The following is a 24,925-nucleotide window of genomic DNA, read 5'->3' on the forward strand; positions in this document are numbered from 1 at the left end:
AATATTACTCTCCTACCATTCAATCCTTGAAGGGTTAGAATTTTTACAAAACAATCCATTTTGAGCCTTATACATGCCTAACCACTTCATTCCTAATATTACTTCAAAGTCATGTAACGGGGTATTAAATATACTCTTATCTCACATCCATTAATTCTAGCTCCTATCCTTTTGTATACACGATCAATATCTACACTTTAACCCAAAGGGATATCAATTATGAATTCTTTTTCTACTTTACTAAATTCCCCCCCCCCCCCAATTTTCCTATAATTTTACTTATTACAAATGAATATGTTGCACTGGGATTAATTAATGCATATACAAGCAAAGAATTTAATTATAGCATATCTGCCACCACTAGACTTGTGATGCCAAACAATCCCTCATATGTCTTTGCTCACAATGAACATAATGAGGATAAATGATGGTCTTCCATTCCAAAAACCCTCTAGTAGAACTGGCCTTTAGGTTCGATTGTCCTCTAGTCAACCCCTCACTTGTGCATTTGAGAGACCCAGCTAATGGTTATCTCTACCCAAAATTCCTTCATTTCTTGTTAAATTGACTGAACTGGCCTTTTTGCTCTTCTTCAAGAGGGGCTGTCTATCTGAAAAATCAATATCTTTTTTTTTCCCAAACATAGATAGATCCTATTGACCCTCACTTATACACGCCTCTAGAGCCTAAGTTGCCTCAATTAATTCTCTAATTGCATATTGTAAGGCTATCAATCCTTGTTTTAGCTCATGTCTAAAACCTTTTTATAACCTCTTTATCAAATACTACTCAGTAGGAATGCAATGTGAACCAAACATAGAGAAATCTTGGAATCTCCACTCATACTCCAACACGAACATCTATCCCTGTTTCAGAGCCAAAAACTCTTGCTCTTTTATTTTACAGTGGTATCTAGAGTAAAATTTGTTCTTAAATTCCATCTTAAAGTCACCCCAAGATAACTCCTCAGTGGCTCTCCTCAATAATACATTCTCCCATCAAGATTGCACTCTATCAAAAAACAACTAGGTGGCACAACCCACTTGTAATCCTTTTGACATTCTAATATGATTCAAGGTCTTCTTTACTTCTTGAATCTATATTCCTGCAGTCTTTGCATTCTGTTCCCCCAAATAAGGCTTACAACCCACTTCTCTCATATTCTTAACTATCCAGACTAAAGTGAACATACTGTCTGTGGGTGTTGGAGTTGTAAGGGCTTCTAAGGCTGTTGCATTAAACATACCAACAACTATTACTCGAATAATATGTTTTAAGAAAACAGAGTCAATATGGGGAGCACGGGTCCCCGTAGATGATATTGGTGGGGGAAAAGTCGCCTGGCCCTGATAGTTTGAACCTTTTAGCTGTGATACTCTAGCTTGTTTAGATGCTATATCATCTCAAAGTCCAAATGACCCTCCATATCTGGATTGAAATGATGGTGCCAACACATAAAAAGTAGTATCCGCTAAAGGGTCCTCCCCTTATTTATTGTTTGTATTTGTATCCTGAATCCTCTTCCATACCAGAGATGGATCTAGACCATCCCAGAACAACTTATCATTTAGCAATATCCATTACAAATCCACTGAACCCAAGCCAGGGCTCTGATACCAACTATAATGACCTTAAATTTTAAATATAATTTCAAGATAATTGGCATTTCTATTAGGTGAAAAACCTAAGAATTTTTTTTTATATTCTACCGCAATTCTAATAGAGTTTCCCCTAAAGAACCAAGCTTGAAAGAACAATGTTTAAAGTTGATATGGTTTATATGATTTTGAAAGAACTAAAAACTAAAATTACATTAATTTTAAATGTGTGATTGTGATTTATTATATGTATAAAAGTAATGAGTGATGAGTACTCTAGAGCAAGGTTGTTAAAATCGCGAGATAACTTGTAAAATCATAAGATTTTACGAGTCAACATGTATCTGACGTGCTAAATCAAACTTAACTTGTGCAAAATCGTTAAAATTGGTAAACTCGATCCGATTTTACGAGTTTACTGAATTTGTGATATGAACTAAGTCAGGTCCAAATTTGTCCTTAAAATGTCTGTTGACTAGTTTTGCGAGATTGCGCATATGTTTCAAGCCGTATATTGGATAAAGGTGGAATTTTACAAGAAAATATTAGATACATAAACATATATTGTGGTAAATTTTCAGGTCAAATAGAGTTAGGAAATATAATATTTCAGAGAATCAAAGTTAGTAAACTAATATTGTCAAATATGTCAAACAAGACCTTCGTGTAATGTTTGGGACATATCTAGAACTACTGGTGGAATTTTGCTTCGATTAAAGTTGGGATAGAAATTAGACATCTAAAACTTTCCAACTATATATCGTAGGCCCAATAATTCATCCAAACGAGAGAGAACAACATGTTTGAAATCAGAAGAGAACGACATGTGTGAAATCATGACTCAAATCTGCCAAGAATATGCAAAAATTGAAGATTTAGGCTACATGGAGGAATTTTAACATAAATGCTTTTTTTATTATTCTATTTTATTTAATTAATTTTAAATAATTATTTTTAATTTGAATTTTTTCTAGCGCATTAGACATTGTTTAGGGGTTTATTTTATTATTGAATTTATGTTAGTTAATTACTAATTTAAACTCATTAGCTTGCAACTTAAAAGGGGTTTATCAAGATTTATTGTGATGGGAACAACCAGGTTGTCACTAGGTTTATGTGTGCTTCCTACATTTCAGTGATTCCCCTGTATTGAGAAATTTTATTCTGAGACTTTTTATTTCTCCATGTTATTAATTTATTGATTCATACTCTCTCATTTTATATATATATATATATATATCACTCATTGATTATAATATTGTTAACTCATTTTATCAAATTTTAATGTAATGTAATTTCTTGACTAGAATTATCAATATATAATTAGTTAAAAAAATTATTTATGATTTTATAATTCGAGTTTATATTTTATTTTTTATATCGTATTAAAAAAATATTTTTGACAACCTTATTATAGAGCACTAGAGTTCTTTCTAGGTAATTTTATCATTAAAAAACAATTAAAAAAAAACCTTTTATGACTCAAGTGATTCTCCAAGAAATGAAAATAGAAACACGAAGAGATATAACTAAAGGTAAAGAAAAAATAAATAAAGAATATGTCTACAATTTGTAGAGGGGAAAAACCAAAAGAACAAATGTTCTGCCTTTTCCCCTTAATATTACCCTTTTCCGCATTCTCGATATGGAAGTACCAATACTGCAAATGTGCATTATTAATCCGTAGGCTGCATTGGGTAGTGAAGAAACAAGATTTATAAATATATTTTTATATATCTTTTCCAAAAAATATCGAATAAAAAAATATACAGATATAATTTTTTTATATTCTCGGATGCATTGAGTTGACACGTGCTATTATCAAACGAGTCTCCATTCAGACGCGCTCGTTCTAGTACTATTCAAACCGAAGTGATTGATGAATCTGACCAACGCTAGACTCAAATAATGCTAGGTCTAGAGCATGCTAGACCCAAACACCTCATGGTTCTGGTAGCGTGTGCTAGACCCAACACGTGTGTCTTGCAAATGCTGCCAACCTAACGCTTGAGTCTGGTACTGTTTGGGTCAAGTACTATCAGGCTCAATAGCTTGGCCTGACGTGTGTTATCTGAGAGTGTTGAACCTAAAGATTTTTATCACCGCACCTCGAGTATAGCCAGATTCGCTACACTCATGAATTCAAACATAATACCTGAATCTAATGTCATTAATTTTATATATTTTTATATAAAATCTTAGAGGATATATTTCTCAACAAATAAGCTTAATTAAACAAATTTACCCTCCTCCAATACCATTAGGTGTATTAAAATCTCTCATGACATACTGTATCTTCATCTTTTTACTGGATAAAATAAGTGAAATTCAACTTATAATAAAACTAAAAAATATTATAAATTTAGAGTTACACTACAGTCCATTCTCTTCATAAAAAGATAAGATTAATGAACTATATATACACCATGAATCATTCAAAATAAAGATTCAGAATCTTCATTAATGTTATTATACTTTATTTCTATAAAAAAGAATACTTATTTAAGTATATAAAAATTCACACATCCATCAAAATTTTTTTTTCTGCATGTACTAGTTACAAGCCATCTAAACCTACTAAATATCAAATATCAAGTACAAGCTATAAATTATTTTGATTAAAATAAATAAATAAGATTTTCATGACTAATTAATTAACCGATTATCCAACACCGAACCCTGCTATTATACACCTTAGATTTTAGAGACATCTTCCGTTAGGAAAAAGAAAATCTGTTACTCTTCGAGCTATATACAGTGGCAAGAATAATTCTCAAATGGAGGAGTTTATTTGAATCATGCGAAAGAATTTTCAAATAATTAAGTTCTTGGTCGTTCGTTTTGTTTTGGTGAAAAACTGTCATTTGTAAATAATATATAGCAGCCTCCATTTCTAGCTAAGACCCCATGCCTGCAAAACAATAAGTAGGTTTAATTGTTACAATAGAAAGTAAAAAAGAGCCGGATCTAGCAATATTACTGTGTTGTACTTGTGAATTTTACCTGAATCTGGCCAGTTGAAGTGCCAATCACCAACACATCTTCGTTGGCATTCAGAGCCATGCAAAGAACCTTATCATTTGTACCTGTCTGTAGTATTTCAACTCTATTTTGTTGTTTCTTTCTATCCCAAATCTCAACAGTTCCTGCCTTACAGCCCACGTAAATGAGATCTGAGCTTATGGCCATAGACCGCACTTCGAGTATAGAAGGTAGTGAGCCAACCAGACCATAATTGGATGCATTCCAAATCTTTGCCAGCAAAGAAAGTTACATACAGTTAGTATAATAAAAATAAAACATTTAATCTAATGATGTGCAAGTGTAGGAGCATGGGAGAAGCCAGAAATTTGGTGAAAGGGGCAAATTTTTTACTTCTGTTGTCTTTTTGAAAGAGAGATACCTTCACTGCTGCTCCATCAAAGGGTGAGCTGGCTGAATAAATCAGTCCATTTTGAACTTGAAGTGCATGGATTGGGTTTGTTTTTCCTAGCAGTTTTCTAGATCCATGTTGAATGGTAGCAAGTGTTCCTGTTGTCAAATCAATTTCCTGAAAACCAAAATACCTTTACATTTATCACTGAAAAGGAAAGACATCAGAACTGGGGATGTATTAATGGAGATAATAGGCTGCTCAAGTTCTGATACCTGAATACTACTATCTTGGCATCCACAGTATAGTTTTCCATGTACTAGAGACAAGCACTTTACATATTTATTTGGATTCAATAATTTGGACCCTCCATTCCATGAGTGAACCTGAGACAAAACAGTATACTGTTTTTCAGCTTCTTCTTTTTGACAAGAATCCTGTTTCTAGTTGCACATATATGCCACTTCCTTAGAAGCAAATAGAGAGAGTATCAAAAAGAGAAGGCAGGAAGCATTTATAATTAATTATGCAGAAACGAAAACAGCAAGCAGTAGAAAATATGGAAGCATTTATATGTTACCTTGACACCAGCTCCTTGTGGAATGAAGCAACAAATGCCATTGGCTACCACTAAATTATGAACCTGGTCCTTCATATCATGTACTTGTACACAAGTCAAAGATTCGTTGCCAATAGACCATACCTGTTCGTCACAATTAAGAAACATTCAAGCCTAGAAGTCGAATCAGCTTTTGCAAATTTTGCATACAACACCGTACTCCCATTGAAGTGAGAGCCCTTTAATGGCCAAAGGGACATCTGTGATGCTAAGAATTGGAGTGAATAACTGTAACTGTAGGATAAGCTCTTTGGAGGTGACAAGTACACGAGCAAGAAATCAAGTTATATATCGCAACTAGTTTTGTCATGCAGATTTTGAGACACCACCTTCTGGCATATTTATTTGTATGAAGGTTGCTTTTTTTTTTTTCCCTCTCCGTTTAACTTCTTCAAGGGATGAAGATTTAATGAGGTCTTGCTGGTTTCAACTTTCAACCATGTCTCTGGGTTGATGTTCATCTAGAGTAACTGCCATCTACTAATTTTATTCCATTAACCAAAATTAATTTAGAGAGTTATAAGAGCATCGTACCCTTGCAGTTCTATCCAGTGAACCACTGTATAATTTTTCTCCCGGCTGTAAAACTGCCAAGCTAGTGACAGCCTTGGTGTGTTCTCGAATTTCTTGGATGAGATGAAGAATGCTACCTTTACCAGTCCAAACCTTCAGAAATAGAAAATAGAATGTCATTAGATTATCATGTCATCTACTATTTGACAAACATCACAATCATCTTCCAAGCACTAGTATTAGACTCTGATTACTATTCTGTTTAACCATGTACTAGAGAAAAACTAGGGGGGACACAAGTTATTCACTCTCTCCATTGAGACAAAGCATATAAACTATGGCAGATTCTATGGAATGGAATGAGTTGCCGTTTCATTTCTTTCCGCACTACAGATGAATACTTGCAACAACCTGAGGTCTACTCCCCTAAAGTTATTCATCTGTACTGTGGATACGCTGTCTGATTCCAAGTCATTGCTGAGATGAAAATATGCTCCATATCACATTTGCACGTACATCTGGTTCCGAACCATATTTCTACAGTCATTACTGAGATCAAACAATGTGCTGACACGCACTTACTGATTTATTTACACGCACACCATCTTCATGTTGTGATCTAGATTCTGTATATTTATGCCGAAAGAAAATGAACCTGGTTTGATGAGGTACCTTTATAGTTCCATCTGAATGTCCAGAAAATATATTGTCATTGTAGAAAGTAATTGAAAGCACTTCTCCATTCTCACTGCAATCTACTTGAACTAATTCATTATGAGTCCATAATTCCTGTTGTCCAACAAGCACGGATAGTTAGTTCTCTTTATTTATTTTTTATTCTTTTCAAGTAGGAGAAGAGAAACAGAGAGCAAAGTATGTACAATTAAGATATTTTCAACTTTCTGGATCGACAAACTTACAGCAATACTAGAGTCATGGCCAGCTGAGAGAACTTTTAGAATTTCAACTGCCAAGGATGAAGATTTTCTAAGCTCTCTCAGATCTTTCTTAATATCTTTCATGGATGAAGTAAGGTCATGCAGCCCCTCTGTAATTCAGAATTTCAAGCATGTAAGTTTCTAAAGTTCATCAATACGTATAATTCAGAAGCAATGGATTAAAATAAAACAATTCCGCAAAACCGTTGTCAAAAGTAAATCAGTGTTTTCCCACTGCATCTGAATTCTACAGTGATTTATTTAACGTCCAATGGAATCATTTTTAAGATAGTTATAGTATTTCTCTTCCATAATGCTATAAGAACTTCTTAGCCTTCTGCAATCTTCTTTGTAGTGACTTGCAACCAGATAGCATGTCCCAAACATGCAAAAGAATTCATAAAATTTTGAGCCCCTTTTTTTTAAAGAATCTGGTAAGAGTGTTTGCATTGTTTGAGTGCAGGGACCTAAAATGAGTAGGAATTCAAACTGTCTTGTTCCAGAGCTTGCTGCATACCAGGGTCCTTGATGAAGCTGTTTAGAGCCAGCAATGAAAGGACTTTGTGTTCAATGTCCTTCGAAGACGTGAATATTTCAATGAGGAGCTTGAGAAAGCAAACTCGAGCTGCTGCTCGTATCCCTGTGTCTGGAAGAATGCCAAGCATATGTACAAGCCAAGTTGCTGACACAAAGCATGCTGAACGTAACTCTGCACATCTACTCCTCATGCCTTCTGCTAAAGCTTCAAAGAGGAGACCAAACTCATAGCTTACTAGAGCAAAGGCCATTTTTCTTTCCCATTCTTCAGCTGCCTTCTCTTCTTCCTATTGATGCAATGGAAGTGGTAAAATGATTTAGACTAAGTAGAGAGCATGGACGATACGGTGTCTTAAACTGCCGAGGAAAAGCATGCGCAGCCCTAAATGATAAATGGAAATAAATAAAGAAATGTTGCTCAATAGTTCATAGAACTGACCAAGTTTTCTTCAATTTCCCCAGAAAGTTTTCCGAGTTGCTCCATTCGCATAAGATTTTTGTAAATTTTTCCATGTCCAGCTTGTTTCAGAAGAAAAGCTCGGGTTAGGGACTTTCCAGAGACAGTGAACCTCCCTTGCAATGACACAATCGTCTCCGCAGCTGCTATTTGAGCAGCAGGAAATTCAGAATTCCTGAGGCTTGAAATGAGGCTCTCTATTGCTTCTTCACGATATATACTCATCTTTCTCGGCTCAGCCTACAGAGTAGACACCAATATATTTGTCATTAGGTCAAAGAAGCTAGGACAGCATATTTATCACTTAAAATGATGGCATCATACCAGAAGATCAAGTTGGAGCAGGAGACCAGCCACTACAGGAGATTGATCTGGAAGAGTAACCTGTAAATAACTTAGGAAGATGTGCATTGAACAAAATTCCCCTTCATCCTTAATGATGTGAAGAATTTGCTCATTAAATGTCCTCCTATAGAAAAATTAAGATCAAATTTTCCTCTTTGCTGCATACTTCAAAGATTTATCACAAAGATATCAAATTCAAATGATTACACATACAAAGGCAAACTTGAGTTAAAATTACCTGTTTAATTTGACTAATTCATAGAGGAACTGAACAATCTCAAATCTCTCGCCATCACTTGCACTCATGAAGCTGTCCAAAACAGGGGCTAACTCAGCTTTATCCGCAACGGTGTTTCTGCATTTCCCATCCTCCAGCATGCATTTCAATAAGATCCCAACTGCTGCAATCCTCTCCGTCTGCTCAGCTTGCAAGCTGTCAATAATACTTTCGATCACTTTTGTTGAGATAATGGCATTGGCAATTGAAGAAATAATACTATCTTCACTGCTACCAAGGATCTGTCCCAATAAAAGCACTGATGCTGTTTTTGGTTTCAAACACATCTTAAGCATATCATCCTCTTTATTCTTAATGGCTGTTAGGAGGGATTCGACCATGTCCATCTCAAGTAGGCTCATGGTAGGGGGCCTTAATAGATATATCAAAACAACAGCCTCCAGCAAACCCTTCTTGAAGAGGGCCACAATGCAGTCCACGTCAGAATCAACTCTTGTAAGTGTGTGGATTACACCTTTGTCTCTCGAACCCAACTCAGACAAGAGAAAAATTGTTGCTTTCAGTACAAGAGGATCAGCAGAATTGAGAAGGACCTCCACAAATCCATTGATAACGGGAGGTTTGGAAAGCATACTTTGAATATCAAATTCCATGGCTGCCTCCAGCCAAAATCTCTCTATTTGAAGAACAGCCATTTCGGACTCATTCAAAATTTCTGACATACAAAGATTTGTAATGGCAAGTCTCAGCTCACTGATTGTGCCATCAATGGTCGTCTGGATAATGACACTATTTGGTGAAGTACTTGAAGGAATTTCTTTTGACATGAAGCTTGGCTCTGTCTTCTTCTGTTGAGTTTCTGGTGGAATGGAGCCCATACCTGCAGGATTCTGTTCTTTCCAGCTTGCTATAAGCCTTTTGAGCACATAGTTTGTTTTAGGTAGCTGGGTGCAATTCAACTTCTGCCGTGTGATTGGGCATGTTGAGTTTCCTCTTTCAAGCCATTCTTGGATCGCCCTCCGTTCATAAGTCTGTCCTGTCTCAAGAGTCACTGGATCATCAAATATATGACTTGTTATCGGACAGACGAAGTCCTTGGGAGGGGTATGTTTTCCTCCGCCAGGTGAGATATCTGTATCGGCCATTGAATGTTCTGAAGAAGTACTGGTGACAGAGAGAGTCCAAATGTGATAAAACTGAAGCGAAGACTACAATGATGAATGGTTTTCCATACAAAACATACCTACTGAAATCTGCAACGGTAGGCTGCTTTTGTTTTTGGGTTTCGCTTTGTGTAGGCTCAAACAATGCCATTGTTCTGTTGTTTTCCTACAAGACATGACACACAAGATTTAAAACTGAAACAACGGCATAGGTTAGTCAATCCAGAGTTGAGAATCTATCCCCTTGTTGTTATCGATTACCTCAATTTCAGCTTCGGATTCCGAACAACAAGAAGAAGATGCACCAGAAGAGGCCATATTGTCTTCTAAAGACAACTCAGGCTCAGAATCAGAATTTAACGAAGTGGGAAATGCTGTCGATCTTCTACAGCTGATATTTTTTATGGTCTCTGGAGAGACCCTTTGAGGATAGGATGGTGAAGAATACTTGGATTTGCTAGCCCCGCTAAAACTAAGGAAATCAACAGATCTTTCTCCTTCAGTCCACATTGGCTGCAAGAAGAGGAGAAAAAAAGACTGATAACTTCAGAAAATGAAACTAAACTTGGAATTGTCAAGACCTCAACTAAAGTTTGACTTTGTAAAAAATGCTGCTAAAATATCCAATCATTCATTCAGTAATTGCCAATTAATAACGAATGAAAAAGATAGACTTTTTGGGACAGGAAAACCAGTAGGTTATGACAACAGACCATTTCTGCAAATTGGAGCCTGGATAATTCAAACAATCCAGAAAATAATGACCTACTGTATTCACAAAATTTTTGCATACAGGAGGCTTACCTAAAGATGGAATTTCCCTAAACCGGTGCATTTCACATGTGAGAAAGTAAACGATTCACTTCCACTTCACGCTATTAAATATTGATAATGTTTTATGCCTTAATTACAACCATTTATTTTTGAGCTAAAATTCAACATGTGGTCCAGGAATCAAATACTCCAAAAAGGGTTAGGCATACCAGCTCATACAATTAATTTTTTTTATTAGAACTCAATAATTTTTCCCCATTTCTCTCATCTTAAAGTTTGACGCATTCGGACACCATGTTATAAGCTGAATTGAAAAACAATCTCAATATCTAATCTAATAGATGAAATACGAAGGGGGGGAATCCGTGTAACTCGAGGAATTTTCCACGACTTTTCGAATCTAACATGGAGTTTGACCAGTTTGATTTTGTTTATCAAACCATTATTGCCCCCCAAAAAGCACATCAAATCATTAAATTCTTGACACAAACATAACATGGAGTTTAAACTTCACAATATCAAACAAAATGTGACTAGAAAGCTACAGATTCAATTCCCCTCGGTACCTGGGATAGCAATTTGTATCAGCAGCAGCACAAATAGTGCATGCAAGCGATAGGCTAACACCAGTAACTTGGGTGATAATGTTGGTCTGATAAAATAAAAGAAATGCCAGGACTTGCATGCGGTTCCTCTGTTCATTGGAACCTCTCATACATGTACATCGAAGAGATTCATTGAACTTGGAACATCTTTTTTACACAGATTTAGTTTTTTTGTAAAATTAATTTGAGCGAAATTGCTGAAATGAAAAGTTACCAGCCCTTTCTTTAATTAGTCAAAGTTTGAAAAAGCAAAAGGTGTAAGAATTTAAAGCAGACAGAGAAAATGTATAATCCATGAAAAGGAAAATGGAGCATTACATTGTACCGTCCATTCATAAAGCCGAGTTCCTCCATCTTGCTAATTTCATCACTCACTTCAGATTTATCAACTTTCCCCAACTCCTTCAAGATCACCGATGGTGGCGTTATCATTCTATTTTCATCACCGTTGGTTACAACCTCCTTAAAATACTTGGCAAAAACTTTGCAATTCTCATCAATAACCTCCTCGTATATGCTTTCTAACTCCTTCAACTCCAATGCTTGATCACCACTCATCTTTGACAGCAACTTCGTACAAGGAACAACAATTGAAACATCACCTATTGAATTTTCATCACTATCATAACCCCTATCCAATGTTAAAGAGGACAAAATCCTTGATCTTTGCTCATTAAACCATCGAAGAACTGGTAGAAGATGGACTAAAAACAGCTCCTCAAAGAGAACAGGAGCAATCTGTGATCGAGCCAATGAAGGGTCTAGATGGAAGATGTTAAGGAGACTTATGGAGGCATTGGTGGGCCGGTTGTTGAGGGTGTAGATGAGAGAGAGAAGTAAGGAGGAAAGGAGGGAATCCGGATACGAGAGGAGAACCTTTTGGGCGAGGCGTAGAGAAGATGATCGAATGGAAGGATTGGTAGTAGAGATGGCGTTTTCGAGATTGTCAACTGCTAAATTCAGAGGTTTGATGGTGGTGGTTTTGTTGGATGATGGGGCTTCGCGGCGGAGAGTGGAGAGAAGATGGTGGCGGTGGTCATGAGGTTGGGAGAGGGTTTCGGAGAGGAAGGCAGTGGTGTGGTGGAGGATTTGGGACGCTGTGGTGGTTGCCATGTTAAAAATATTATTGTAAATATTAATTTTGAAAGCAAACCACCCAGAACAACACCACTACGACACCATAAGAACGACTTTTGATCACGATTTCTCAAGAATTAGCACAAACCAAATTCTGCTAGACTCAAACCAAAAATACTCACTCCCTCACAAAGATTTAATTCATTCTTCTTTAAAAGAAAAAAAAAACGGGACGGCCCTTGTAAATGATTGGTGATTGAAGCAAGAAGAGACAAATTTCTGTATTCAGTTTCCACTCTCTGATTTTTCTATTTCACCAGGAAAACAAAACAAGGATTCCATTATAATTTAATTAGCTTTGAATTTTGGCGGCAAAGAGAGAACCGGAATGCAAGAGAGGGACCCTCTGCCGCCCTGGCCGGCCTGATGACCATATTAGGCTGTAGCTCTACAGTGTATCCAAGTTTGCGTAGCTATCTTCTTGTGTTCCACTTGTCTATCGATGTTTCTTCCATAGAGCATCAAAGATTCAAAGCATTTTACATGAAATTCTTGGCTGGGCCATGCCTTTCTTGGATTTATTTTATCTGCCAAATTTGCAAGCCTTTTCTATTCACCATGTACAGGTTGGAGCAATATATAAATTTCATACTTTGATTCAGTCATAGCAAGCAGTTGACGTTCTGGTTACCATTGTTGCATTAAGTTATCATATTATATATACGGACAGGAAACATGGATCGGGAAAATGTTAAGATGATTAAGAAATTGCTATGATAGTTTCCGATTTCTTATTTAAAAAAAAAGGGAAAGAAACATGCTTCCTGTTTCTGACTTGGTACGTACAGTCCAGTTTTCAGCCGGAAGACTGAGGTCTAGATTGAAAACAAATATTAGCATAAATTGATTTTTAAAACACAGGATCGTGAGAAATTTGAGATTAAAATAAAATGTTGGTAAAATAATTGACATAAGAAACCAATTTGAAATACCAAACTAAATATATTATCATGAGCAAAAATAAGAGAAAAAAAGTAATCAAGTCTTGAATCCAGGTGTTTGTCATTGTGGTAGTTTTTGCTTTAAATATATTTTTAAATTATTTTTTTCTAAAAACAATATCAAATTAATATTTTTTTAAATGCTTTTCAATGATTTTAATATTTTTTCAATTAAAAAAATACTTTTGAAAATACTATTTAACACAATATCAAACACACGAGTGCGATCATACCAGCACTAATGCACCGGATCACATTAGAACTCCGCAGTTAAACGTATTGTTTTATGTCAAACACCTTTGTCCCCAAGGGACGTAGCATGATGGCAAAGAGTTTGAGATCTGCACAGCAGGTCTTGAGCTCGAGTCTGGTACAACCAAGGTTTTACTCGGTCACCTGGACCTACAAAGTGCGCTTTCCGGGAGGTGGGGTTTCCTCGAATAAAAATAATAATAATACCAAACACACACTAAATCAACCCATATCACCACAAGTGCTAGTAACCATTGTTGCCTCAAACTCAATAGAACAAGGATCACAATATCATGTGCCTGGCACAACCACCACAAATATTAAACACAATTGTTGTGATTGTGGATCTTGATTTGTGCCGGTGTTGATGTAGGTTTTAATTAAAATGGTCTATTATATTATTTCTAAGGTTAATTAATATTTGGCCATATTTTTTTATATATATATAAATGAAGAAAAAAATGGATTTAGGCAGCTCATAATAGGCAACCTGACCCATATTAATATTATTTATATTACTAAAATAATTTATGAAAAAATAATGAAGAGTTGTATTTGACAATAATTGCTAGAGGTTGTAACTCACTTATATATATATATAAACAACAACAAAGTAAGAAAGAGAAAATAATGTATTTTTGTTAAAGAGATCAAGAAGAGATTCACAAAAAAAACCCTTTACTAATTTTTGAACAAAAAACATGATTCTTTATTATTTATTGTGATCATGCTTAGAATAGTGATGCAAGTTTCTTGTTACATGATTATATTTTTTTTTTCTATTGCTATTGTTTCCAACAATGGTATCAACACATATTGTTACTTGTTTTTTTAATCTAAATAACATGTTTGATTTGTTAATTTATAACATACTTTCAATAAGAAAAATGAATAGAAGTTTAGTAGGGTTGGATCTTGAACTTTCGAGTATATGCCGTAATTTTACGGCTATATACTACTGAATTTTATGTGCATGTGTGCTTCTAACTATCTAGATTTTGGTGTTTATGAACCGTTGATGCAATTCTTTAGATACTTCTCTTAATTTTTGGAAATTGATATATGGTTATGTTAAATCATGTGCTTTAATGAAAAATAATATAGAATCTGATGATGTTCCAAAAATCCAAATATCTTAGAAGCAATGTTTATGTATTAGATAATCAGTTAATCTCTTGGTTCTAGAAATTTGACTCATTCTCCTTAACTAAGGTAGTTGGTAAACCAAGATAGCTGGTGGCTGGTACATACAAAAAGTCTTCTTTTATATATTTGAAGACTTTCAGATGCTTAACTAAATATATTTTTAGAGAGAGGGTACAATAATATTTAAGAAATAGATGCTCTAAAAATATGCATATAATAGAGAATAAAGATTTTAAACCTCGTGTTTGAAGGATTCGTAGGGTATATATATATATATATATATATATATATATAGCCCATGAGTCTTGTTCTTTTGTAGAGGGGAGGGACAAAAAAGTAATTTTTTTTATAGCATCAATGAGGAACACATCATTAATATTGATGGAAATGTGGTAGGTCTTTATAAGACTTGTATACACCTAAAGATGTTGAGAGATAAGTATCATTGACCTTAATATTTTAAAGGTCATAAGAATATACAAACAAAGTCTTGTGGCCTTATATAGGGCATAAAAAGATTGTTAATTCTTTATCCATTTAGGTTTGGCATGATGCTGAGCCAAAGGATGTTGGGTTTGGCAGTTTGCCAGACCTACATGTACCTGGGCTCAACGTATAGTTGTGTTCAAGAATGTTAGATTGGTAGCTCACAAAACTCATATGTATTTGGGTTTAACACGTAGCTGAGGCCGAGGATGTTGGGTTATTGTTATGCTTTTAACCCTTTTAAACATGGACTTGAGCAAAAATAACATATATAAAACATGATGATCCATCAATTCAAGTCTTTATATTTTAATACGAAAAGATTTAAAAGGTTACCAGCTTTAATGAGAGTTTTTTTTTTTTTACTTGAGAGTTATTTATCCCATCAATGAAAGACCTTTTTACGTTCCTCACGAGATTTATTTGTCCCATGCAGAAATATTGGGATTCTTTGTGGCCATGTGACTCATTCTTATTAATGAACAAAAAGACCTTTTACATTTCCCATATAATTTTTATGTCTCACATAGAATTGTTGAGATTCAACGTTGTAAGATGGTCTGCCTTTAAAAAAAGTGTCATTTGGAAAACAAAATGATGGTGTATTCAATGCAATAATTAAATAGATTTCTGGAGATCTGAGATGACATGAAAGGCCATTCATCCAATAGTAAGGGTGAAATATTGTTTCCTTTATAACCCTAGTAATTCTCGCTTCCATCTTTTCATTTAATTTAACTCTTTGTAACTTCTGAAAAACAATTTTGTTGAAGAATCCCTAGCCTAAATTTTCCCTAATTTGAGAAGAAAAATGTCTTTCTAGGTATTTCGTACCAAAAAACTTCTTTATTTTTTTTCATAACAAAATGGATGCAAAAAGAGTTAAATCTAAAACTGGTGTTCCAGCCTCGATTATAAAGGGTTATGTGACAATAATCCATTACCTTCACCTCTAATATTGGTTGTAGAGGCTACATTTATTAGGCCCTCTACCTAAGGTGTTTTTAAAAACACTAAATAGAGGTTTGAGGATGTTTTACCAACCTAACTTGTTTTTGGTTAAGCTCCTTTTAGTTTCCTCACCCTAACTAAAAAGGAGAGTTTGGCCATGAAGCTTGTTGTTGGTAGGAGATCTGGCTTTGGAGAGGCTGGCCTCAAAGTGGTGAAACAGTTGAAGAGAATTTTTATTATTCCTTTAGCCATCTTAGTGATATCTGATGAGATCTAAAACTACTATATGAATCTTAAAAAAATGGCTTTTAATGTAAGGAAATCTTTCGTTTAATATTTTTAGTTTGGTTTTATGATTATTGTTTCTAACAATCCTATTTTTCATAGACTTTCATGATATGCACTCATTCTAAGAGGCACTGGATACCTAAGAAAAACTATGTAAAGAAGGCCATTACCAAACATAAAGTAGACCAGACTGCCCTCCAACAACTAAGGGAGGAGAAAGCTATTGTTAAGGCTGAATTGAAGAGCCTCAATCAATGTGGCATATGCCTATTAGAAGGATAAAATGCAGGGTGTTGTCTTTCAGTTGAGCTATACCGAAAGGTAGCTTCAGATTGCTCAAAATGAAAGGGATCCCCTAAAACAAGGGATCCTCGAGGTGACGACCACTCAAGATAGTCTAAGGGTTGAGCTCCTCACTTCTAGAAAACAAGCTTAGAGCTCTTAGACGTAATTGAAGGCTTTGAGGAAATCTTCTCAGGAGTTCAAGGAATTTTTCCAGGGTCTATAGTTTTATCTGAGATGATTGGGGATAAGATCTTCCTTGCCATATCCAACATGTATAATTTCTTCAATTAATCAAGAGGAATATAAGTGAACTTTAGTGTTTCCTTCTATTTAGTTTTTATGCCAGACTTTGTTGACATTTTCCCTACCAAGGCTGCATCTGCTCAATATGAGGAATATCTAGCTTAAGAGCCTGGCCTAGATGTCTAAGCCTTAGCTCCTCGTCTCTCTTTAGTCATGTAAACAACCCCAGTCATGTAGGGTTTATCCTTATATAATGCTTTTCATTTTATAATCTTTATTTTTATGTTTCATTTCTATGTTGACTTATGTGGTATGTATGAGTCCAACGCCCATAGTAAAAAATGTCATGCATGGTCTAAAGCTTTTAGGAAAATTTTTGAAAGTTTGTATGGGTTAAACCCTAATATTTAGAAAAGTATTTAGGAGATAATCTTTTAGACAATCTATATGGGTCAATTCTTATATTTAAAACAATATTTAAAGTTTTAAACTTTGATAAGAATTGAACTTTAAACTTTGTCTAACCTTAGTAGAATTCAGTAGGATTCACCCCTTGCTTAATTAGAACCAAGAGAAAATCTATGTTACAGATATATCCTTATCTATCTGATTGAATCACTAGTGAGTTAGTGAGATGTCCCTAAACATTGCATATTTTAGCTTGATTTTAGATTTTTATTATTGAGAAAGATCCATATGATGCATTATTCGAGATCAAATAAAAACTAGAAATTATATCTCTAGCTATATGAGAAAATATTTTATTTTTTAATAAAAGCAATAGTGTTCCTCTATGTCTCCAATGTAATCTTTGAGTCTCCAAACAAATCATTCATATCTCTAAATAAGTCTTCATGTCTCCAATAAAAACTCCACAATAAGATCTCCAATAAAATCTTTCTACTAAAATCTCCACATATCTGGATAATTTCTTTATGTATCCAATAATCTTTATGGTAAGATCTCCATATCTACATAAAAATATCTTTAGCTTTAACAAAGATATCCATCCATGCAAGATCTCCTTACATAATATGTTAACATTACTTTACATTCTCCACTTTCTAAATAATAATGTTCTTTATCTTTAAAGGAACAAACAAACTGATCATACCCTTATAATCCTTATAGTTAAACACTTGTCTCTCTTGCAAATATGATAATGAAAAGCTATAAAAAAAAGTAACATCACTTGTATAAAATAGTAAGTATTTTCTTCCCAGATACTTGTACTAATTAAGTCTTTTAAACATGATTATTTAAAACACTTGGGTGGCTATGAAAATTTCTATGTCTCCAATAAAATATCCATGATGAGATTTTCATGTCTCCATTAAAATCTCCATAACTCCAACAAAAATGCTTTGTATTAGAGGTTATGTATTCTATCCATGTAACATTTCTTTACATAATGCTTTGTATTCTTGAATTTCTATATAATAATGTTCTTTACCTTTATTGGAATAAACAAATTTATCATACTCTTATCTCTCTTGTAGGAAAACTCTTATCTCTCTTATAGATATGATAACAAAAGCCATAAAAAGATTATATCACTTGTATAAAATAGTAAGTATTTTATTTCCCATACCTTTATTAGTTAAGTCTTTTAAACATGGCTACTTAAAATACTTGGAGGGGGGAGATGGTGGTGTATGAAAAATTATCCTAGTCGTTGTCTTCCTTTCTCTTTTTTTCTCTCCCCCAATCCCCTCTCTCATTTTCTCTCTCCTTGTTGTATGTGTACGATGTCACAACGAACATCCTTATGGATTAAATTTAGGTGTGGAAAGAATAAGGAATTCTTGTTCTTTTATGGTTTAAAGATTTGAAATCATCACTCAGTGTTTTGGTCACTAAAAACCCTAACTGGTTTATAAAGTTTGGATAAGAGGACTGATTGCGTATATGGAAGACAATATAACCTCTAATACACGCTACCCAAGGTAAGTTGCATTATTAATTTGTTTTTATTATTAATAAGGCTCTGTTGTATTTTTATAACCATTAATTTGTCTATTGGTTAAAGCATATCCACCTTAGTAAAGTGAATCATAGCTTTATGGGTCAAACCTAACCATTTTAAAGTCAAAATATATTTTATATTTTTGTTTCCCTTAATACTAGGAATGTGTCTTACGTATAAGTTTGTAATTTTCAAATATTAAAAGTAAAGAGAGAGAGGGGGGTTATTTTATTTATTTTGAGTTTAATTTTCCTTTTCTGATATTAAAAATATACTTTACATGTAAGTTCATAAATCCTGATATTAAAAATAAATAACTTGTTTTTTTTTTAAATCTAGGTCAAATCCTAACGGATATTTACAAACTAGTTGTAAAATCCATTAAATGATTTTTCTTAAATAAATGAAGAAAATATTTTATAATTTACAAAAAAACATATGTGTGAAAGTTATCTTAGAATTTGACCATGTGCATTTAAAAACATAAATATATTATTTTAAGAAGGATTTGTTTTTGTTGTTTTTCTACTTTTTTAAAACTAGTTTATTTAATATTAAAAAAATATCTTACATATAATTTTATAATTTCAAACATTAAATATAAAAGGGTAAAAATGGTATAAAAGATCCAAAATTAATTGCAAAATAGTTCTCCAAAAATATGAAAATTAATAAAAATCAAACTAAGGCATGTTAGGCAAAAAACAAAAAAAGATAATAAGGCTATGAAAAAATGTTAGGGCGTGTTTGCCAAATATATTTTTAGGAAAAACAATTTTTTTTCTTAGTTATTTTTTTTTTCTATTTTGTTTAGAAAAATAATTTTTTGATGGTTTTTTTTTTTATTTGGTTTAGAAAATCAAATCTTATGCTTGCTAATCATATTTCTCCTATTTAGTATAGGAATCTGTATAATTATTTGTTATGATTTTTTCCCTCTTAGAGATAGAACTAGGATTAATATAAGTAGAGTTATTTAATTTATATTTTTGCAGACTACTAAGAAAAAATAATTTAATAATAAAAATTTAAATGAAATTTTTTTTCCGTGTATTACCTTATTCAACATAATTATCAGAATATTATGTTACTTATGTTTACTATTTTTCGTATATTATTTGTGTATGCGTCAAAACTTTTATAAAGTAGTAATCCTATAGTTCCATACGTTTAGAAATCTCTAGCTCTACCAAAGGTTGAAGCTTTTTGCTTCGTTAGCAGCCCACTGTAAACTTCCAACTTGATATTTTCTTTAAAATTATAGAATTATTGAACAAGTAGGCTGCTCATGTCCATTTTGCAATGATTTTTCAGAAAATAGTAATCAATTGCTCCTACGCTGCCGAAAAGTATAGCTGCTTTGATCATGCATGCGCTGGTAGAGTAGCTCTGCGGTCATTCCAAAGGATTTTGATTGCTTATTTCAGACTTGGAAATCCTTTACTTTTGGCAAAATGCAATAATCAGGTTACACCAAATTGGGAGGATACCCATTTCCTGATCTTGGACAGAGTTGCTTTGTTTCTCCTCTAGAGGAAGTGCTTTGGCTATTAGTTCAGAAGTAATACACAGATATAAGCAAACACTAGACTTTAGCTGCTGGGTTTTGTTTAACTTCTGATTGTAAACTTTATAGCCATCTTTTTATGTAGTTTTCTTTCTTTCTTTACACTGTAATATTTAACAGTTTTATTTATTGATGGGTATTTTCTATCGGTATAAGATTACCACGTCGTCGTAAAAATACTCGTCAGTAATTCCATATTTTATTACTAATTCTATCGATAAAAAAAAAATCAATGGTTTTACAAATAAAAAATGCATGCAAAAAAATAAATTCCCACTGAAAATATATCAATGGATTTATTCCGTTTGTATTTCTATTAATAAATTATCGATGAAATAATAACGTCGGTGATTGTGCATAACACCTTTTGAGTTAGATTTTACATGAGCTTTTTTGTTCGAAGATTTTTTTTAGGATTTTATACATATAAAAATAACTTGATGGGTGCGCTTTTTGGATATAGAAGATATTTTTACAGTAGGGTTTTAGAAATGTTGAAGAATTTACGAAAGAATTGATATTCGGAATGCTGACAATTAATAACGATCCAAGAAATGCTGCTTAATCCGTGCGCAACAAGCATTAAAATGATTAACCATACTAGAAGTAGTGCATTTACATGAAAGCATCATCGATCTTAGTAGCAGCTAAATGAGGAAGAACATAGATAGATTATAAGTCTTGATCTTAAATCAGAGTGTTCTAATTAAAGACATTCAGGTCCAAACTAGAGAGCACACACAGATAGCGAAGACCGCATATAGCATCATGAGCAATCAGCCTTAGATTTGAGCAGAGTGACTGCTAATGATGTTATATCATTTTATGAAGCTCCTCGTGTGCTTAAACCTCCCACCAGAAGATTGTTCCGCCTATCGGAACCCCCCTCCAAGAGCGGGAGCCCAGTAGTCTGCTCCATTGTCGCTGCCAACTTGCAGTGTGCATGACACTGGAACAAGACACAATCCTCTACTCCTCAGGTCCTTTGGCTCCCCGTGAGAGTCCTGATTATTAACACAATGTTCCAAAGAAAGGAAAACATGTCAATGATATTTTATTTGTTAAATTATATATGGTTGGATTAATTACTAGTATAGAGTAGCGAGATAATTAGAAGGGAAACTTTATTAAATTAGAAAGGAAAAGTGAGAAAGAGCTGGTTTTTAATAAATAAAAAAGTACCTGCTGAGAAGCTCCTTTCCTCTTTATGCAACTATCATTCAACAGCTAGTCAAAGAAACAACACGGAAAAAGCATTATTAGCTTTCTTGGTTGCATATATAATCTTACAATTTTGAAATGCAAACTCAGATTGCCTTTAACCGTCCATAAAGCTGAGAGCAATGTTCATTTAGAGCATTCTTTAGGGGGGGAAAAAATCACTGCACAGTACTAGCTAGTAAGGCAGTAGCTTTTCCTTTCTGGTTTCAAATTCAAGCTTCCCAAACCCTTTTAAGGAGGTAATGGATCCAATAAAGCATACCTGACCGGGGTCCTCGGGAAATATACAGTTGCTTTCTCCTTGAACCTACAAAGAAAATGTACAATCATCAACCAGTAAGTATCATATAATTAAGAAAACGAATATATCAAGCACATGCAAGGACATAACCACAGATATATATATATGCATGAGTTTTTTTTTTTTTTCATGCTTTGGGAGTGGAGAAGTTATGGAATTTTATAAACTCAGTTTCTTACAGATTGTTGCTGCCTCATATTTGTGGATCCACTGCCCAAGTACGGTAAGCTGAGAGCCTGCAATATATTCGAGGGGGTAGGAGGAGGGAATATATATATTTAGGACTTCAATATCTAAAAGAATGTTAAAGGAATATTGTGTAATACTTAAATCTTTTGCAGGGTGCCATCACTGGTTCATGGTTGTTCGTGAAAATAAAAGGAAGAAAGGAACATCACCTCAATTTGGCTCTGAAGGAATCTGATGTACCCTATAGCTTCTAACAAGACAGAGGCCGTGTCAGTCTGCAAAAGAGAGAATACCACACCACAAACATCCAAAGTCATATTTCTTGTCTTCTTTATAGCTAGGTTTACGTGAAAACTCTAGCCTTAAAATAAATAAATAAATAATGTAAATTAGAAAAACAGAAGATGAAGGAAAAGGGGAAGCTTTTATTAGTGGGAAAAATCTCCTTTTATGTATATCCATAAAAAGAGTTGTGTTTGTTTTATTCCTTTTTTTATCTGCGAGATCTAGCAATATTTATTTTTTAATAAATAAGAGAAATTCAAGCTCACCTTCCCAAATGGAGAAACAAGCTGGTGAAGAGCGGTAATCCTATCACCTAATTTCTCCTTCCTCACCTGGTGAATTCAAACATGCATGTACTTAAAATTGTTTTCTTCTTCTTCTTTAATCTCTTAATGAAGAATTAAAGATGCAAATTAATTAAAAGAATCACCGTGGTTCAAGAAATGGACAATCAAGAAAGACAAATACACAGCCACCACCCCAGCGGATGTTTGTGCATGTGCGTGCTCTGTGTGTATTATGTGATGGAGGATTCTCTTCAGATGTGTACATTACCTTAAAGGTAGGTTGGGCTGAAGAAGATTGAACCCTAGCTTTCTTTACTGCCCCACCAGTAGCGGTGCTGTTACACTACCAAAAGGGAAGATAGCAGAAGAAGTATTTAATAACAAATCTGATTGCTTCAAGCCTGTTATAATACATATAATTAACAGTTTGAGACCTAACAAAACCATTAATCTAGATGTAGAATGAAGAATTTATAAAAAATAAAAAAATAAAAGGTTTTCTGAATTCTCTTTGTTGGATAACCTATTCAAATTAATTAACGGATATTTATTTTGGCCATCATGAAGGGATACGTGAACAAATTCCTGTTGAAGCCCTAAAATAAATAGGATTTCTTAATGAAAAGTCAGTGGAAAATAACCCTTTTCCACTCTCACTCACGTCAGAAGATCGATCTGGTGGTGGATGCCTTCCATCTCCTTTGCTGGTAGAGAAATCCAACATGTTACTGCTGAAACTGGTAACACAGGACTTGGGGGATGAAGCAGGTATCACTTGAGAACAAGCTGTAGGTTTTGCAGCTGCCTGGAAATCTTCATTTGCACCGTACACGTAGTTGCTTGCAGAGTTTTCTTGCTTGACATCCACAACCGAAGCACTTGATGCTTGATGTAACACTTGCTCCTCCCAATTCTCCATCTTCTTTGCTTGAAAATTGCTTATATTGCTCTTGTCTTCATCACACACCAATCCACCCCTAAAAGATCATATCACACAAAACCCAAGTAAATCATAATATCCACTCTTCATTTGGTATAACTCATGATATATAGAAACTGTCCAGGATCTAGAAAGAAAGAGACGAAATTAAAGAGTGCCATCAAACATTTCTAGAAGAAGACCACTAGAACAAGCATGACAAACATGTCTAGAAGAAGACCACAAGAACAAGTATGATTAATAAAGCACATCCATAAAGCTGCATCAAGAGTACTTATGAGGTGTGTGTGTGGGAATGAGAGATAGACAGGGAGAACTTTACAGAAGCAGTTGGCTCCATGACTCTGGAAGCTGATCTGGGTTATCATAATTCCAAGAAGGAAGAGGAAGAGAAGATGATGAAGAAGAAGAAATGGAAGGTAGGAATTGAGGGAAGAGACTAGGAGGAGGCAGAAAAGGAGAGGGTTGTTGATGATGAGTTATTGGTGGCCTCATATTGTTGATGCTCCACCAGTTGGGGTTGCCAGCCATCATTTGCTGCACCGGTGAACTCTGCAAAACTCCTCTATTCATTGCCTTCCTACAGAATATATATATTTTCCCCCTTGGTATATATGATGATCTCTTTCACTCTAGTTGTACTAGCTATAAATCTCTCTCTTTTTTATTTCTCCTCCCTTTTCTTGAAGCTCCTAAGCAGGGTCTTTGTAGAAAGTTTGAGGGGTCTTCCTGTTCTGGATTAAATAGAAGAAAGTCCTCCTGTTGAGAGAATTTAAATCATGGAGGTTTGAGAACCTGTCTTTGTTTCTCTCCCTCCTTTCTTTATTACTTTACTTTTTTCTTCTCTCTTTTTTCCCCCTTTCTTTTGTATGTTTTTCTTTTCTACTTTATCTCTGCTTTTGCTTTAGCTCAAAGTGGGACACAAAAGGTATTATGAACTCTAGTTAATTTATAATACTGAAAAAAAAAAAAAAAATGATTTCACTACAATGACAGTAGGTGTACCCATTTTTCCATCATGTTTTATTGTGATTTATTTTTTAGCTCATACTTTATGAATGTACCGGATTTTACTTGTACAGATGGTAATTTAATTTAAACTTATTAGATAATTTGGGTGTGTGTGTGTGAATAGTAATTAGGTAATGGATCGATGCTCAAAATATAATGGGTTTGGTATAAATATTTAAAAATTTTTAATCCAATGAATAATTGGTATGAATATTTATTTTGGATAAAGATATAGTATAGACATACTAGAAACTTAACTTGTGATATCC

The 24,925-nt window shown here is 34.2% G+C and overlaps 2 protein-coding genes across 4 annotated transcripts; both read right to left on the bottom strand.

Moving 5' to 3' along the window:
• Positions 1 to 4,054: 4,054 nt before the first annotated feature.
• On the bottom strand, positions 4,055 to 12,535 carry LOC133674064 (putative E3 ubiquitin-protein ligase LIN-1). Of its 3 annotated transcripts, none has more exons than XM_062095025.1 (15): positions 11,479 to 12,535; positions 10,043 to 10,294; positions 9,862 to 9,947; positions 8,619 to 9,782; positions 8,360 to 8,504; positions 8,018 to 8,275; positions 7,559 to 7,865; positions 7,024 to 7,151; positions 6,776 to 6,892; positions 6,125 to 6,256; positions 5,552 to 5,674; positions 5,247 to 5,357; positions 5,002 to 5,148; positions 4,602 to 4,850; positions 4,055 to 4,509 (listed from the first exon to the last, which is right to left on the bottom strand). In XM_062095025.1, the coding sequence occupies exons 1-15, from the start codon at positions 12,271 to 12,273 to the stop codon at positions 4,492 to 4,494; spliced, it is 4,032 nt and encodes a 1,343-aa protein (XP_061951009.1). In that variant the 5' UTR covers positions 12,274 to 12,535; the 3' UTR covers positions 4,055 to 4,491. The 3 variants fall into 3 exon arrangements, with proteins under 3 accessions (XP_061951009.1, XP_061951011.1, XP_061951010.1); XM_062095027.1 differs by lacking the exon at positions 11,479 to 12,535 and adding an exon at positions 10,586 to 10,666; XM_062095026.1 differs by lacking the exon at positions 11,479 to 12,535 and adding an exon at positions 10,495 to 10,573.
• Positions 12,536 to 20,977: 8,442 nt separating this feature from the next.
• LOC133674746 (transcription factor bHLH68) lies at positions 20,978 to 24,487 on the bottom strand. The gene is made up of 9 exons (XM_062095963.1): positions 23,968 to 24,487; positions 23,367 to 23,682; positions 22,974 to 23,048; positions 22,685 to 22,750; positions 22,343 to 22,408; positions 22,124 to 22,180; positions 21,906 to 21,950; positions 21,605 to 21,649; positions 20,978 to 21,426 (listed from the first exon to the last, which is right to left on the bottom strand). The coding sequence occupies exons 1-9, from the start codon at positions 24,216 to 24,218 to the stop codon at positions 21,295 to 21,297; spliced, it is 1,053 nt and encodes a 350-aa protein (XP_061951947.1). The 5' UTR covers positions 24,219 to 24,487; the 3' UTR covers positions 20,978 to 21,294.
• Positions 24,488 to 24,925: the final 438 nt, after the last annotated feature.

This window comes from Populus nigra, chromosome 15, assembly GCF_951802175.1.
Source record: "Populus nigra chromosome 15, ddPopNigr1.1, whole genome shotgun sequence".
Classification (NCBI taxonomy): domain Eukaryota; kingdom Viridiplantae; phylum Streptophyta; class Magnoliopsida; order Malpighiales; family Salicaceae; genus Populus; species Populus nigra.

Excerpts from the sequence above, each read along its gene's own strand:
- LOC133674746 (XM_062095963.1), bottom strand. The coding sequence starts at position 24,218 with ATGAATAGAGGAGTTTTGCAGAGTTCACCGGTGCAGCAAATGATGGCT. Across the intron at positions 23,683-23,967 it reads TCATGGAGCCAACTGCTTCT|GGGTGGATTGGTGTGTGATG; the intron begins GTAAAGTTCTCC and ends ATGATCTTTTAG. Across the intron at positions 21,650-21,905 it reads TTCCCGAGGACCCCGGTCAG|CTGTTGAATGATAGTTGCAT; the intron begins GTATGCTTTATT and ends TTCTTTGACTAG.
- LOC133674064 (XM_062095025.1), bottom strand. The coding sequence starts at position 12,273 with ATGGCAACCACCACAGCGTCCCAAATCCTCCACCACACCACTGCCTTC. Across the intron at positions 10,295-11,478 it reads TTATGAATGGACGGTACAAT|CCAATGTGGACTGAAGGAGA; the intron begins GTAATGCTCCAT and ends CTCTTCTTGCAG. Across the intron at positions 5,358-5,551 it reads CACAAGGAGCTGGTGTCAAG|GTTCACTCATGGAATGGAGG; the intron begins GTAACATATAAA and ends GTTTTGTCTCAG.